The 17,284-nt window shown below is 45.6% G+C and overlaps 1 protein-coding gene across 1 annotated transcript in view; it reads left to right on the top strand.

The window, feature by feature from the left end:
* The first annotated feature begins 228 nt into the window (after positions 1-228).
* The window catches only part of ADAM19 (ADAM metallopeptidase domain 19), an 80,435-nt gene continuing 63,379 nt past the window's right edge, over positions 229-17,284 (top strand). Inside the window, exons 1-3 of the mRNA XM_066273130.1 lie at positions 229-430; positions 3,154-3,239; positions 8,256-8,326. Coding sequence (XP_066129227.1) covers positions 364-430; positions 3,154-3,239; positions 8,256-8,326 — 224 coding nt within the window. The 5' untranslated portion in view covers positions 229-363. The remainder of the gene's footprint in view (positions 431-3,153; positions 3,240-8,255; positions 8,327-17,284) is intronic.

The following is a 17,284-nucleotide window of genomic DNA, read 5'->3' as shown; positions in this document are numbered from 1 at the left end:
ACTCCTGAAAGCCCGAGCCCAGGACTCCCCACAGGCCGCGCCCACCTTGAGAGTGGATCCTTGCCCCTCAGCGGCTCGGACTCTGCTTCCGCTGTTCCGGGTCACCTGAGCCAGCCGGACTCCCAAGGGGTCCCCGGGCTCCTCCCCTGGCGGTCCCTCCCACCCCCTCCAGGCGAGCGCGTCCCCTCCTCCACCCGGTGGAGGAGCCCTGCGGACAGAGGGCGGAGCGTCTCGGCCGATGGCTGGGAGCCGGGCTGGGAGGCGCTGGGCGATCAGTGGGTTCCAGACGCATAGCCGCCTGGCTGGAGTGCTGGCATGGCCGCGTGCTTGTGAGCGCAGAGCGCGCGACTGGCCGCTGCCACCATGCCCGGGGGCGTGGGCGCTGCCCGGCTCTGCCTGCTGGTGCTCGCCCTGCCGGGATGGACCAGAAGTAAGTGGCCGGGTAAGGGAGGACTGGAGTGGGGATGGAGGCGGGTGGGCTAGGGGGTACGGGGACCTGGGAGTTGCACCCCGCAGTCTCCCAGCCTGGGAGCCCCGGCTTTGTTCCCACGTTGTGCGTCCTCGGAGGAGGTGGAGGTCCTGAGCAAGCAGACAACAGCGGGTCCCCTCCCTGGCTTCCCTCCCTCTCTCTCTTTTTCCTCCGTTTTTTTTCTCCCTCTGCTTTTGGCTTCGCTTTCCGCTGCTATCCTAGCCTCTCCTTTTTTCTCCAGTCTTTGTGTGTGTTCCTATAAATATATACCGATAAAATTGGAACCGTACCATATGTACAGTTTTGTGTCTTGCACTTTCTACTTCACATAAAGAGCATTTCCCAACATCCTTAAATTCTCCAAAACGTGATTTTAATGACTATAAATTCCATCAAGAAATAGCAGTATGATCTTCAAAAAGTTAAAAACATGACTTTCTTACAAATATGGGATGAATGGGGGGCCAAGATTTGTTCCGTTCATTAACGAGGCAGTGAATGGAATGGTAAAACTGGTTCAAAGCATTAGAGGAACAGGAGTGGTACCGGCATTGGAGAAAGAGGGTTGAAATCTTGTGGTGGAACAGATGCAAAAGTGGTCAGTACCCCACTGGGCAAACGACCAGAATTCTTAGTTATCTTTCTGCTATGTTGAAGTCATTTGCATCTCTACCTGACAGCAATCTGCAGTTAACACATAACGGAGTATATAGTCTTCTAGTTAACAGTAAATAAAAGAAGTCAGACAAAGATACATGCCCCTAGATAATAAAGTGATATACTGAAGGGACTGTTAAACAATGCTATCATGTGACCTAGAAAGGACATCCTGCTTTCTCTTTGCCTTATTTCTAAGTTTTGAACAGTTTTTTTAAAAGGATGTACTGTGGTTCTCCATTGTTGAGCCTTTAGATTGCTTTCAGTATTTCTTGTATCATGAAGTTCACTTCATTATTTAAATATTTCATTAAATATCGAGTGATTTCTCTCTCTTTTTTTGGCAAAGAATCTAGACTTAATCAGAGTCACTAGAGCAGGTATGATGAAACTAATGCAAGTCTAATGAGATTATTTTTAGAATATTTTGATTGAGAATACATTATATCAGTAATCTGAAAGGAAAGTTTATCACTTATAATCCTGCCATTCTAACAAAATGACTGTATTCTCACTATATTCTATGTGGTTGATCTGGTTGGTTTAGATAGAATAGATTTTGGTGTCCTTGTTCTCATCCTCTGGAGTCCTATGGATTTGGCCTCTTTTGGAGACTAATTTGCCTAGCTCTTGGGAATTGACCACTTTATTAAGCTTGTCTGCAACCAGTCTTTGAGGTTGCCACTGCCTAGAACAAGTTTAAAAATATGCATTTCTTAAAAAATAGGAATCCTGCACCCTGGCTGGACAGCACAGTTGGTTGAAACATCATCCTGGAGTGCAGAGGTTGCTGGTTCGATCCCTCATCAGGGCACACACAGGAACAGATGGATGTTCCTGTCTCTCTTCTCCCTCTTTCTCTCTTCTAAAGTCAACAAATAAAAAATAAATAAATAAATAGATAAATAAATGAAAGGAATCCCGCAATTTATCTCTTAGGGTTGCCATGGAAATAAAGGAGAACTGGGTGGTGAGATTCATATGGAAAGTAGGGAGTGATATCCAAATGCACACTTCCCTTTAGAAAGCTCAGCTTCCTGCCATGATGCTTTCTTTGTGTACAGAAAAGCAATTTGACAGTGACTCTCCCCAGTAATGCTATGAGATGGCAGGCAGGTATCATTGTTTCCATCTTACAGATGAGAAAACTGAAGCTCAGTTGAAATAATACTCATGAGTTTGACCTCCAGAATATGCCCAGAATCCAACCACTTCATTCCTCTCCACTGATGTCATTTTAGTCTGAGGCACGGTCATCTCTCACCAGGGCTCCAGCAAGTCTCCAACCTTGCCTTCTGCTTCGACTCTCGCTCCCGCCACCCCCTCCCCTACCACACCCCCATCACCACCCAGCAGGCCAGACAATCTTTAAAAAACTGAATACAGATCATATTCCTCTGTGTTTAAACTCTCCATTGCCTTCCAAGTCTATTTTTAATGAAATCCAAACACTTTCCATGGCCTCTGTGCTATCAGATTCATGACTGCCTTGCCGACCACGTTTCCTGCCAACTCCCCCCCTCGTTTACTAGACTCTAACTACCTTTGCCTTCTCTGCTTCCTTAAACAGACCGAGTCTCCTTCTGCTCACGCAGCACCATTGCGCCTGCTGGTTCTTCTACTTGGGATGCTCTTCTTCCAGATCTTGGTTGCAAGGCTACCTTTTCCTGGTCCTTTAGGTCTCAATTAAATGCCATCTTGTCTAAAACAGGGACTCCCCCCCCCCCTTCTTCGGTGTCTCTTTATTCCATGACCCCGTTGTACCATTTGAGAATATCTGTGTGTTGTCCATCTCCCACCTCTAGAAGATAAATTTTGTGAGGAGTATAGAGACCTCGCTACCGCTGACTAGCACTGCATTGCCAACACCTAGCAGAGTGCTTGACCCCTGGTAAGTGCCGAGGGTCTGGAATCCAGCAGGTCTTCTAATGACCCAATATGGGCTTCTTCCCAGTTGGCCATGCGGGCCTGGCTTGGCTAGGGTGCAGAGGTCTGGGATTCCGATGGTTGTGCATCTGTATTGGCAGGAGGAAGTGTGGAAGGCAGCGCCCAGCTACAGCATGAACTAATAATACCTCAGTGGAAGATTGCAGAAGGCTGTATGAGAGAAAAGGTAAGCCCCAAAGCTCTCATTTTCCGAGGCCAGAGCCGACCACTTCACTCTGTGAGGCTTGGGCCACCAACTTGACCTTCCTGGAGGCCGTGTCACCACTGTCAGTTCTATTTCGGGCCCACTCTACCCTGTCTGTTGGTTACTTTCGGGATCCCAGTTGGGACTTTCCTTCATCGTGTGACGAACTTCTAGAAGACTTTCAAATGCTATTAGTTGTGAAAATGAAAATCCACATTGACGCTGACACAAACTAAGGGCAAATACGTGTCACAAAAAGCACCAGCTCTCAATGAGAATTGATTAAATATTATCATTGTTATTATTGCTCTGCATAATACACGGCTTATTTTATTGATGAGATAGTGTACACAGAGAGAAGATACTAATCCAAACTATTTTTTTTTTTTTTTTTTTTTTTTTTTGCATTTTTCTGAAGCTGGAAACAGGGAGAGACAGTCTGACAGACTCCCGCATGCGCCCGACCGGGATCCACCCGGCACGCCCACCAGGGGGCGACGCTCTGCCCACCAGGGGGCGATGTTCTGCCCATCCTGGGCGTCGCCATGTTGCGACCAGAGCCACTCTAGCGCCTGAGGCAGAGGCCACAGAGCCATCCCCAGCGCCCGGGCCATTTTTGCTCCAATGGAGCCTTGGCTGCGGGAGGGGAAGAGAGAGAGAGGAAAGCGCGGCGGAGGGGTGGAGAAGCAAATGGGCGCTTCTCCTGTGTGCCCTGGCCGGGAATCGAACCCGGGTCCTCCGCACGCTAGGCCGACGCTCTACTGCTGAGCCAACCGGCCAGGGCCCAAACTATTTTTTTAATAAGAGCCCAGGTAGGGACTTAGTACTGTACTTATTTATCTTAAGATCCAGTAGGCAAATTGGGCCACTACATCAGCAAAATGCACAGGCTTTATCAAGGGTCTTGGGAATAAGACAGAAAGCACTACCCTGTTCTTGCAGAGAGGACCTGTGCAACTAGGTATCCTGATTTCATCAAAAAGTAATAGATGCTGAAAATAGCTTCAAAACATGGGAGAACTAGAAAGGAAGGTATGATTGTTGACCTTCCACTTTCTGAACTTCAGTTTCCTCATTTACAAAATAGGGCTTAGAGGGAATAAGAAGGAAGAAGGCTGGGAAGAGGGGATAGTGAATAAGATCCCTTTGGGTTCAAAGGGTCAGTGATTTGTTGGGCCACATATAAGAGCAAGATTATAGTAGGAGAGGGAAGAGAGAGCTGGATCAGGTAGGATTTCAGACTTTTGTGGCTTTTGAGTCTAGAAAGGCAAATAGAGAGGGAAAAAGGTCTGGAATCCTTAAAGTTATGGTTAGAGTAATGCAGACATGTCCCCAAATGTTCCAATTCAGGTTTACTAAGAGAACTTACAGCCAAAATTGTAGGGCAAATGAAGGCAAGTAACATTTTATCCTAAAGACAATAAATACATGGAATTCATTTCATCAAAAAATAAAATAACACTGAAAATAGCTTCAGGAAAAGTCTAGACAAATTAATGGATGGCCATCCTTGAGCAGGTTATTTTTAAAAATTAAGATCTCAGATAGTCCAACCAATCCATTATTGCCGAAGAATGTCTGATACTCTTTGTAGAGGCCTTTTTGTTCTTTCCAGATGTGGGATGCCAGGCATCCTGAGGAAGGGCTTGAGAAACAAAGTGGAGTCCCAGATCCTGTCTTTGTTCCCAGCCATTGTCTGCCCAGAAACTGGGCCACTGCATTTTGTTTGAATAGTCAGCACAGTGCCTGGCACCGTAAGTATTTGTTGAAAGAACAAATGAAGGAATGTCAGAGAGAGAGAGAGAGAGAGAGAGAGAGAGACAGAGAAAGAAAAGGTGGATCTCACTCAGGCCTCTTATTTTCATTTACATAATTTATCAAACATCAATTGAACACTCACTGTGTAGTAATTATCATACTAGATCTTAGCAGGGATGCAATACATAGGACAGATTTCTAATACCTTATGGAGCTGAAGATCTCTCTAATCCAGCCATAAAGTGAAAGGAATTTTAACCCTCCTCTGGGGTAAATGTAATAGCAAGTCACCTCCCAAGGGGAGGGGAGGTCACCTGTTCCTAGCACAGGCTGGAGTTGCAAGAGAAGAGCTGAGTAAAACTAGATAGGGAAGTAGCACAGATCCTTGAAATGCTGTTTCATTGTTTTGCTTGAAATGTCCCCTGGAAACAAGGAACATCGTATTTTAAAAATATCAGTCTCTGAGCATCTTCCAGACCAGAGAGAAGTATATTTGGATAAAACCACTTAAAAATAAATATTTGTTCTCATGTTGCAGCTTGGGTATCTTTGGGGAAGAGGTGACAGTGCTTTGATTTGTGTCAACTTTCCATTTTGGGGTGGGCTGTCACATGGCTACCTACCTTTTAGATAAGAGAATTGCTATAGCACTGTTACCATGTGCTTTTTCTCAAGTGATCACTCGGGACTCTGTCCCGGAAGCCCAGTGTGATTGCTCAGGGCCCTTGCCCCAGAACTGCCCAGAGTGAAGTGGCAAAGGACCAGCAACCAGGGCAGGTGTTGGCAGAGTGGGCGCAGGGCATCAGAAACAGAGAAGTGAATCCTCTAGTGAAAGTTATTGGGTAAACATCCACCCAGCTTCCTCTCCCCGTGGTTTAAAAATGTTCTTAAGAAGTGTCAATAGGACAAATGAGCAAAAAAGAAAAAAAGAAAACAACAAAGGACAGGATTGCTCAAGCATCCTGGATCAGAGTTCAGATATCATCAGAACCCTAAAAGTGTAGGACTCTGATGGGAGGTGGGGTTTTGGGCAAATAAAAAGAGGAAATGGACATGGAAGAGACAGGCTCCCCCCACCAGAGGCGGGCAACAAAGCAGGTGACCTACTCCCTCAGACACATGGAAACTGGAAACTAAGTTTTCAGGCCCACCTTAAAAGGGGCAGAAACTTTTGTGGATTGGGAGAGACTTCAGGAGTTTATCAATTCCCTGGTATCAAGTTAGAGAGCGCATATTTAAAATACCCCAGAGAATCCACTCTGTTTTAAACAGGTTTAAATATGTAAATACCCTGTTTTAAATAAATAATTTCTTTCTTCAAAAACAGTTTAACTGGCCTAAGTTGATTTGTTGAAGGCTAGAAGTTTATTTTGACTTCAATTTTTAATTTCTTAGAAATTTTCCATGACAATGAGGTAAATAGAAGAAATAAAGCCCATTTTTTAAGCAATTATAAAAACATGGAAAGTTGCACAAAAGAAGATAAAATTAACTAATAATCTCACTCCTTGGAGGTAACTATGGTAATTTACTAGTTTGGGTTTTTTCTTTCTAGTTTTTCCTTTTACAAAAGTATGTTTAAGTAAAACAGTGTTATATTTTAAGTCTTTGTGCTTAATAACGTATACTTTCTTGGTAATTTAGAAATCACTTGAAGTCATTGTTTTTAATGAATGTCTAGTGTTTTGTTGTATGACTGGATCTTCTATTTTGGACACTGAAGTTATATTTTATTATTCAGGATTTTAAGTAATGAATATCCTTCTGTATAATAAACTTTCGTCCATTCTTCCATTTGTTCCTTTCAGATATAAACTTGTATTACTGTTTCAGAGGGTCTAAACGCTAAAAAACTTCATCCATACTGTCAAATTACGTTCCAGTGAGTGGTGGCAACAGTTTAAATTCTTACTGCTAGGGTAGGAGAGTGCCCATTTGACAGCATGCTCCATTGCATTGTGATTCATGATTTTAAAAAAACCTTTGTCACTTTGATTTTTTAAAAAGGTATGGTTAAAAAAAATTGGAGGGAGGAATTCATCGCGATGTTGAATACATTTTTCTTGCTCGTTGGTCATTTGTATATTATCTTAAATGATTTATGCTGAGTTTATAGCAACTCTGGGCCTCAGCAAATTGTCTCTTGTATGTAAAATTATATCTTCCTTTGGACTTATAAAACCTTAGTTTGAAGTGCCCCTAGTTGTCTCCTCTGAGACGATTGAGGGTATCCAAACTGAGAGCCAAAACAAAATAATGTAAGGTAACCCACTGTGAAGAGGCCTTTCCTGGTATTTTAGATAATACCATGTATACAGGGTTTCTATCTGCCGGATTAAGTCTTTATATGCATTACGACGTCACTTGATCTTTATGAGAGCCCCAAAAGTTTGGACAATTATTATCTGTGTTTTATAAATGAGGAAACGGAGCTGTAGGAGTGAATGTTCAGCAACATGCCCACATGCCATCACCACAGAGTCAGAGAGCAGCACTTGAATCCAGATCTGACTGCATAAAACCTGCTATTGAAGGCCCTGGCCGGTTGGCTCAGCGGTAGAGCGTCGGCCTAGCGTGCGGAGGACCCGGGTTCGATTCCCTGCCAGGGCACACAGGAGAAGCGCCCATTTGCTTCTCCACCCCTCCGCCGCGCTTTCCTCTCTGTCTCTCTCTTCCCCTTCCGCAGCCAAGGCTCCATTGGAGCAAAGAATGGCTCGGGCGCTGGGGATGGCTCTGTGGCCTCTGCCCCAGGCGCTAGAGTGGCTCTGGTCGCAACATGGCGACGCCCAGGATGGGCAGATTATCGCCCCCTGGTGGGCAGAGCGTCGCCCCTGGTGGGCGTGCCGGGTGGATCCCGGTCGGGCGCATGCGGGAGTCTGTCTGACTGTCTCTCCCCATTTCCAGCTTCAGAAAAAATGGAAAAAAAAAACACAAAAAAAACCCTGCTATTGAAGGTCATGTTTTCCAGCATTGGCCTTGACCAGACCTGCATGGGAGCACTTACACCACATTTCAGCGTGGATTTTCTTTCCTGTGTCTTTTAGGAGGAGGCAAATGGGGGAGGGTAATTGGTTCTTCTGGGATTGAAGCTATTTTGCTTTTGGGCTGGAAATGCAACTGACTCTTCTCCTTCACTTCCTGTGGATCGCGGTCAGAGCACTGTGCTAGATCCTGCGTCTGTTCCTGAGAGCCGCCACCTTGTGTTTGGGAACTGACATTCTCTTTTGTTGTTGCTTCTAGCATCCACTCAAAGCTGAGCTCAGGGTAATGGCCGAGGGGCGAGAGCTGATCCTGGACCTGGAGAAGAATGAGTAAGTGGACTCCTCCTTTGTCTAAAATGAAACAATTCCCTTCCACGTCAAGGCCGGACTTAGGTGCCGCTGTTTTGGAAGGAAGCAGTGAGTGAAGTGACCCAAACTCTCAGTTGTTGGTTTCTTTCTGAGGAGCCTCTTGCAAAGACAGCGTTTCCACAATCTCTTGACTTGGCTGTGAAATTACTGGACTGTTTAACAAGCTGTATTTCCGGGGTTTCTTAGAGTTCACTCTGTGTGTGTGTGTGTGTGTGTGTGTGTGTGTGTGATGAGGGAGGCATGGACTGCAGGGCTGCATGCAGCAGCTGTCTCACTAGCTGCAGCACAGGGCATGGCAGGAAGCGAAGGAGTTAGAGGAAAACAACAGAGAGGAGAGAGGCAATGTGGAGTGTTCTGGGATTTGCGCCTCCAACCCTGGCTGCTCCATCTGTTCTGGGTCGGCCAGATCCGAGCGTCTGCCAATAAGGGCACGGTCAGCAGTCTCCTGGCTTCATCGGGCAGGCTCTTCCATCTTTCTAACCTCATTCATCTTGGGTGGCCGCCTGAGTCAGAAAGATTTCCACATTGATTTACCATCAAGCATGGCTGTATCTGGATTCATGCTGTCGAGCAGGTGAATAGATAGAGATAATGCGTAACTCTGTCTGTTGCCTGTTCTTGGGTCCTTCCCGATCTGCTCAGCCACTGGAGAGCTCTCCTTCCTTGGCCAGGAGAGCCTGCAGGCCACTGGTATTTCCCCACCAACAGTCCTGCTTTGATTCTGCTGCCCAGACCTTGCAGATAAGGCTGCAAGGCTCAGAAAACTGCCTGTGTCCTCTTGGCAGCCTCCCGGGAGGCAGATGAGTAATCCCACACATAACTGCCAAGAAAGGGATGGATGAGACCTTCCCGTGTCCAGAGGATGGGAAGGGCTGCTAAGCTTGGGTGGGGAGCAGGAACATAACTTATTGCAGATCTGGGCTTTTGGGCCCTTGTGAAGGAAGGTGAGTGGAGTGTGAGGTGGGGTGGAAGTGTGACGTTAGCACGTGCAGTCACAGGGCTTCAGCCATGTCTTTCCTCTGCCTCTGGAAAGATGGGCATCTCAACCATTTTTGCTGCTTTTCTTTTGAGAGTCAAACCAGCTCAAGAATGTGTTCTCTTTGTCCCATTTTCCTGGAGCAGACCTGCTGGCTTTGTCCCCAGAGAGTGCAGGCTCTGCTTGTCCGAGATGTCTCCTTGCCTAGTCCTCTTTCCGTCCTGCAGGAATAGGCCATTAGTAGGCCCGTTCTTGACAGTTCCTCTCAAGGATCAGCTTTAGTTTCTCATGGCTCCAGCCCTCTAGCTCTAGACTAAGTGTTCTCTGTTACCACTCAGCCTAATCGGCCCTCTTCTGCCTCCAAGTGGGGTATTTGACCCTTCAACTTCCTCTGGGCAGTCCAAATAGTGGGGTTGCTATCATGGGCAAATCCACAAGAATTGGACTGGCCAAGTAGGGATGCCAGCACCTAACCCTCCCTCCTATTTTGGGATCTTTGCAAGAGATCATAAGAAGTTATGGCGGGAAGACGCTTGAACAAGCGCTGAATGCAATGCTCTTATGTGTGGATGCAGAAACTTCAACTCAGAGAGGGATAGAGAGGGATAGGCACCTGTCTAAGTCCACATAGCAGGTAAATGAGAGCGGTAAGACTAGGATCACTTATGTTCCTGGCTTGTTTCTGGAGTCAGGGAGAGCCCGTGGATGTGGCTGTACTGTGTGCTGCTCTGAGTGGCTCTGGCTTCCTAGCGAGTGGTGGGGGGCTGGATGTGGTTCCTGGCCTCCTGGAGTTGGCAGGAGGCAGGAGACTTGACAAAAATGGAAACAGCCGCGTCAAGCGCTATGACCTCATCAGGTATCCCTGGGGGACAGCTTCCTGCTATTTTTGTCTAAATGGGGCTTTTTGTTTTTGAACATGTGTTAGCAAGCGGAACTCCAACTGCACACGACTTCCTACTTTGTTTATTTCCCAAAGCCATCTCATTCATGGTGCGTGCGAGGCCGGATGCAGAACGGCTTAGGGGGTAGGGATGATGCCTTTCTGATTTTTATATCTCTCTGTTAAAGTTTTTATTAATCCACTGATATTTGAGGGGAAACTGGGCCCTGTGCTAAGTGATTCCTCAGCCTCTGTTTTTTAAGTTCCTTGATCGATTCTTTTTTTTTTTTTTTTCTATCTCCCGTGCATATGTATGTAGCATTCCGGGCACCGGTGTCAGTGCTGGGAATATGGCTGGAATGAAACAGTTCTGCCCTTTTGGAGCTTTATTAAATTCTACTGGTGGGAACAGTAAACAGATACACAAGTGAATGTGTAATATGTCTGGTGACAAGTGCTGTGGAGACAAAGGAACGAAAGGGCTCGGAAGAGCAGGGATGGGAAGGGAGGTGCTGTTTCGGAATGGTGGTCAGAGAAGGCCTTAGTGGTGAGTTGATATTTGAATCAAGACCCGGAGGAGGTGAGAAAACAAGCCACGTGGATGGCTAAGAGATGGCATTTCCAAGGAGAAGGAACAGCTAAGTTCAAAGGCCATAATTAATTTTAAAGGTTTCCACTTCCCCTCCCCAGCCCCCATACATTGGATTCTCAGCCCCCCCAGGAGCTGTGGGCAAGAGCTTCTGGAACCCTGAGGGGAGAGAGAGGACATGTCTAATTTCTTTTTCATTATCCTAAAGTGTCTGGCCTTCTCCCATCAAATCAAAGCCCACGTGCTAATGCATGGCCCAAAATAGCAGTGAGCAGGCCTTTAATGGAATTCACACGTGGAGAGATTGCCAAGAATGGTGAGGATGGAGGAGCGTGGGGGTTGGGCCAGGAGAGAGGGGCCTTCAGCTCAGGCAGCAGATACCCAAAGTGCCTTAGTTCAACAGCATGACAGCCAGCAGCCTTTTTCTGCTGTGGAGCGACTCGGAAGAAATGGATGCAATTCCTGTGGGAGACACACACCCTTTTCTCTACTGAGTTCACAGGCGTTGTAGGGAGTATCTGTCTGCATGCGGCTTTCTTGTCAGATGCTGGGTTCAGATCCTGACTCTCCCCCTTACTAGCTGGATGTCCTCTTTAAGCCTCGATTTCCCTCTCTGGGGTACAATGATAGTCGCACACTGTAGAGCCATGGGGAGGATGAAATGAGATGGTGCACGTACAGGACCCAGCATAGTGCCTGCCTTCCGTTCCATGCTCAATAAATGGCAGCTACTGTTGTTTCTCGTTTGCTGAATTGAAATGGAACCTTCCTGAGTTGCGGGCATCTGGGAAGCCGCACACCTCCAGGGAGATGTAGACCTTGTCTCTTTCCCCTTCTCTTTTCTCCCCCTCTTCCCAAGATGAACTGTTGAACCGGCTTGCAGGGTGCTCATGGGGGGCTGCGTTTCGAGGGCAGGATCACTACATTCCAAGGGCACCTTCAGACGCAAATGAAAAGCTCAGCCAGTGGGCACTGTGCCCAGAGGGCCTTTGGCCATCTGCTTCTCTCTGCTGGTCTTTTAAGCACATTCTGGAACTCTCATCTCTTCACTATACTGCCCTTCCTTGAGTCTGAATGATGATAAGCTTTGGGTGTTGGCTTGGAAAAGGGACAGATGTCCTTTGGCCTCACCCCATTCATTGTTCTTTAGCCCTGGCTAAGGACGGATCCTGTGCGCACACGTCTAGCTAATAGAAACGAATATATTTTCTTTTGTGTGGGTCTCTACCTTCAGACCTCCCAAGGAACAGTAGGTGTCAAAGCAGAACTGGGTCAGTTAGAGATTTGCTGATGATAGTACTCACCGTTGCTTCCGACTTGAATCTTTCCTCATTCCTCTGACTTTTTATCCGTCCCTCAGAGACACCAACGGGAAGGAGGCTGCTGACCTTGGCTTGGAAATTGAGCTACAACCTGGAAAATTAAGTCACTCACCTTAATGGAGCCATTAGCTCCCTAATTTTCTTTTTTTCTCCCCTCAACCTTATGTGAGTTGTATATAATACTGGAGGCCCCGAGGAGGGGAGGACTAGCAGGCAGGAAAGGAGTTTCTCAGCACTGGACAAGATGGATTGGTTATCAGCTCTTACTACTGCACTTCTCTTCCAAGGAGGCCTGGTAGAAATATGTAGCTGATCCGGAGCAAAGCCCTGCATTCTGCCCAGGCCTCGGAGTGCGCCCCCCCCCCCCCCTTCCCAGCTCGCTTTTGCGTCAGGAGTACAGGAGTTAAACATCTTATCTAGGAGTAGGAGAAAAGACAGCTCTCTTTGACCCTCTCTCCTCAGGAGCTTCATTTTGTTGTTGGCAAAAGTCAATGTTCTGGATCTAAGAGAAACTTAAGAAAGCCTTAAGACGAAAGCCCAATGCTTTGGGGAAACTCATGCTTCGCTGAGTTGCATTTAAATGAGTCGCACACATATGGATTACATTTCACTTAAAATACACATGGCTTAAGAAATTAGAGGATATCATTCTTGAACCAAGCACTTGGCAGATCTCAAGTATTCAAAATGTTTTTCCAAACTCGGCGCGCAGCTGGGCTCCCCGTTCCCTGCAGCTGAGGTTGTCTAACCCAAGGAGACCGGTGCCGAGGAAATGGTTGGATGGATGGGTGGGGACTGGAATTTGATGAAAGTTGCCTATGAGCATTGAAAATTTTTTTCAAACTTTTTTTTTAAATATGAGCAACTTCTGACTTGGAGGTGGTGGATGCATAAATGATTTTAAATTCCTAGTGCTGTGCTTGGTTGGCACCTTGCCCCTCTGAGACCTTGTGTTCCCATTGGAGATGCCATTTCCAATGGTACCTTGACAGACAGAGATTGATTTCATTTCCAGTTCCCATGATGTCTGGAACCCCTGGAGTCGCAGACCCAAATGGATTGCCAGCCGATCCTGATGTGGTTTTTGTGCAAGCCGAATTCTTAGCCCTACCCCAGCATAAGTGAAACGCCATAATCTATAGAGCAAATCCAGCCTGGGCTCCGGAGCCGGAGAGACCCATGATGGATTTTGGGCACTGGCACTTCCTGGTCAGGCAGCTTTCAGCAAGTCACTTGCCTTCTGAATGCTGGTTCTTCCCTGGTGTTCATGATAATACTCCTTAGTGAGAGTTTATGGAGAGCCAGTCACTGTGTGAAGCTTCAGGTACTGTCTTATTTAATCCTCATGGGGGCCTTTTGAAAGAAATATGACTGTTACTCACGTTTTAAAAATGAGAGACTTCAGTGTGAGGAATTCACTTTACCCAATGTCAGGCAGAGCTAAGAGTCAAGCTCAAGTCTACCTGTCTCTTACTATATTCTACTGCCTGCACAGAGAATAGACATTAACATCTTTCTTGCAGGGTGGGGTAGGCTGAAAAGTGCCCCCTCCCACTGCCCCAAGATTTCCACACTTAATCCCTGGACTGTGAAGCTTTATTGCCTTATATGGCAAAAGAGAGTCTTTGCGTCACCAGATTAAGGATCTGGAGGAGGAGCGACTATCCTAGGTTGTCCGGAAGGCCTGTGCATGCACTGGCAAGTTTATTTGTGAGACGGAGGCAGAGGGAGATGCTCCGAGATAGAAGAGAAGAAGGCAGAGATTGCAGTGATACAGCCACAAGCCAAGGAGTGCAGGGAGTCACCGGAAGGTGGAAGAGGCAAGAAATTGAATGACCCACAGGGCGATTTGGGCTCAGTAATAAGACTTCATTCTTCCAGGTCTCCAGAACTGAGAAAGAAGGACTTTGTGTTGTTACCTCGTGTGTGGTAATTTGTTACACAGCAGCCACAGGAAACAAATACACGTGTGTGTGATATAGAGATAATGTATTTATGATGTGCTTAGTACAACGCCTAGCACGTCACAGGCAGGTTTTCAAGATGTGCTAACATTCATTAACGTGAGGTTAAGACCGTGTGTTTCCCGAAGTGTCTTGATACAAAGCATTGCATGTGGCCCTTGTGACTGTCTTCAAATATGGAAGTGACGGTGAGAGAAAAACATATTGACAAATCGCATGTGTGGTTATCGTTTGTGAGCTTTTCCTAAGTTCTGGATCATATACTCGGACGCTCGGTCTGCCTTTGAATTCTGGCAGAAGAATGAGGGTCAGATATGAATAATAATGTCCACAATTATGACAATAGCTACAGTGTGAGAGGTGCCTCTATATAGCAGGCCCTGTTCTGCAGTCTCTACGTGGTCCATCTATCAATAAATGAGTGGTCACAACAACTCTGCGAAGTGTAGGGGCCTAGATTAGCCATATTTGGCAAATGGGGACCCTGAGACATGGCGCCTCAGATGGAGAGGGCAAAGCCAGGCTCTTGGCCATGGCCTTATATTGCCTCTTGGATGTCTTGTTCTTGCTCAGTATGGTCTTCTTCTGTTACCACTTGCATCTCTTCTCCATTATTCTGCTCTCCCTCTCTTCTTTTTCCTTATTCCTTCCCTTGGCCCTGGTTAGAATTTGGATTGCAGTGGCCTGTGGTGTTGCAGGCCAGGTGGGTCCAATCCAGAGCCTGGCTTCCATGCCCACTGGCAACATTCACGTCGGCAAGTCGCTTCACACGTGCACGACTCAGTTTTCCTTATCCTCATGATGGGGCCAGTCATTGTGGTCACCTTGTTGGATGAGGTGTGACTTTAATAACGTAGTGCCATTAAAGGACTTACACTGTGCCTGGTGCACTGTGAGAGCCCAGTAAATAGTCACTATTATTTGTGTATTGCGGGGTTGGGAAAACATTGAAGAATGAAGTCAGAGGGAATTCCCCTGAGTTGGTTTCCAAATGTAATTAAGAAGACTTGACCTTAAAACCCAATGCCCCCGGCAGGAAGCTCACTTCTGTTCTCCAGCCAATGCCCAGTTTGACCTCACTGTATCTCAGGGATCAGCATCGCAGCGTTCTCCGGTCGGCCAAACTGTATCTGTTTTCTGTGCCTGCAGAACCAGTGCCTGGTCCCTCCCTTGGCAAGTCCTGAACTGTCTGATAAGGTCAGGATTTGTTCACCGGTTCCGGCTCTCTCTCCTTCCAGGGACTCACGGCCAGGGCTGCCTGTGTAGCCAGGAAGGATGTCCATGGTTTCTTTTGTCTCAAGCTTATTTCTCCTGGCGGCCCATCAGCAGGAGCATGGGGTAAAATGAATGGAAGGAAGCTGTCAGCTGCCCTGTTGGCCTTACAGGGACCCGTGTCAGAGCGCAGGGAAGCTGTGCACTTGGAGGAGGTTAGGAGTTGAGTGCTAAGCTTGAGGATTTCTTTACCATCTGACTGTTTACCTTAAGGTAATGGTAGCAGGTGTCCAGTGAGTGAGCATTTATCATGACCATACTATTTTACATAGATTTTTTAACCCTACAATATTTTACCCAAATAGCGTCATACGGTGTCTTCAATTTCTATACTTTTTTTTTCTCACTTGGAAATGTAGCATGGGCAATCCTAAATCATTAAGAAAACAAATTTACACATGAACTTTTTGAAATGTTTGAAAACTTTGATAATAAAGTTCTAGGAAAAAAATACACAAGGAATAGAGTTTTAAAATAAATTAAACCGTACTTTATATACTATTCTATAATTTGCTTTTTCATTATTTGTCTTCAATGTCTTTTTATGCTGCATATTTTATATAAGCCTATATTATTTTTTAATGGCAACATAGGATTCTATCAAATGGATGGACTAAAATTTATTATTTACCCTTTAGTGGACAGTTAAGCTTTCAATTTCTTGCTATTACAAATAATGCTGCAGAAATAAGCTTATACATATACATAAGCTTATACATAATTTTAAAGCACATTTGCAAGTATTTCTGTGGAACTGATACCTAGAAGTAAACTTGCAAGGTCAAATAGCATATATATTTAAAATGTTTTCTATTTTGACAAATTGTACCTCCACTCCACAGTCCCCGCCCAAAAAGGCTGTACTGTTTTACGTATAGCAGAGAATAAGAGTATATTTTGGATACCTTTCCATGTAAATTTATAGGACCATTGTTAATGGATGTATGATGTTACATTGTAGATTAGAAATTTTTTTATAATGACAAATTATCAAGTGCTCATGGAAGTAGAGCAATGTAATAAATTCCCTTATAGCCATCATCCAGATTAAGTAATAATCAAGATGCTTTGATTAATTTAATCACCCGACATGGATGGGGACACTCAAGCTGTTTCATTTCTTTTCTTCATTTTTACAAACAGTGCTGGAGTGAACTCCTTGTATTCTTTGAAAGGTACGTCCAGGCGATCTCCTTCTAGATGTGAGTCACTGGGTCAAAGGGAATTTATGTGGACCGCAAAGAAAGATAAAGGCGTAGTGCCTTTGGCTTGTCTCTAAGTTGTAGCTGATTACCCTTGTTTGGATAACTTGTTTTTACATACTCTTATCAATGGTTGATTGTGGAGTTTGGGCAGAATCTTTAACTCCAAGTTCTCTTGTCTTTTTACAAAAATAGCTTTATTGAGTTATAACTTAGATATTATATAGTTCATCCATTTAAAGTATACAAGTCAACATTTTTTTAGTATATTTACTGAGTTTTGCAACCGCATCATATTCTGTTATTTGAACATTTTCATCACTTCAAAAAAGAAGCCATCAGCAGTGTTATGGGTTGACTGTTCCCTCCCACAGGTTCATATGTTGAAGTCCTCACCACTAGCACCTCAGAGTGACCGTATTTGGAAGTAGAGTCCTTGTAGGTATAATTAGTTAAGATGAGGTCATACTGGAGAAACGGGGCCCCTAATTCAATATGACGGCTGTTCTTATAAAAAGGGGACTTTCGACATAGACGTGCACACAGAGAGAACGCAGTGTGAAGATTAGAGTTCTATTGTCAAAAACCAAAGAACTACCAAAACCAAAAGAAGGGCCCAGAACAGATCCTTCCCTAATACCTCCAGGGACAGCATGGCCCTGCCAACACCTGACCTTAGACTTCTAGCCTCCAAAACTGTGAGATAATAAATCT

Source organism: Saccopteryx bilineata, chromosome 4 (genome assembly GCF_036850765.1).
Source record: "Saccopteryx bilineata isolate mSacBil1 chromosome 4, mSacBil1_pri_phased_curated, whole genome shotgun sequence".
Classification (NCBI taxonomy): Eukaryota; Metazoa; Chordata; class Mammalia; order Chiroptera; family Emballonuridae; genus Saccopteryx; species Saccopteryx bilineata.
This window is presented reverse-complemented; position numbering and strand designations above follow the sequence as displayed.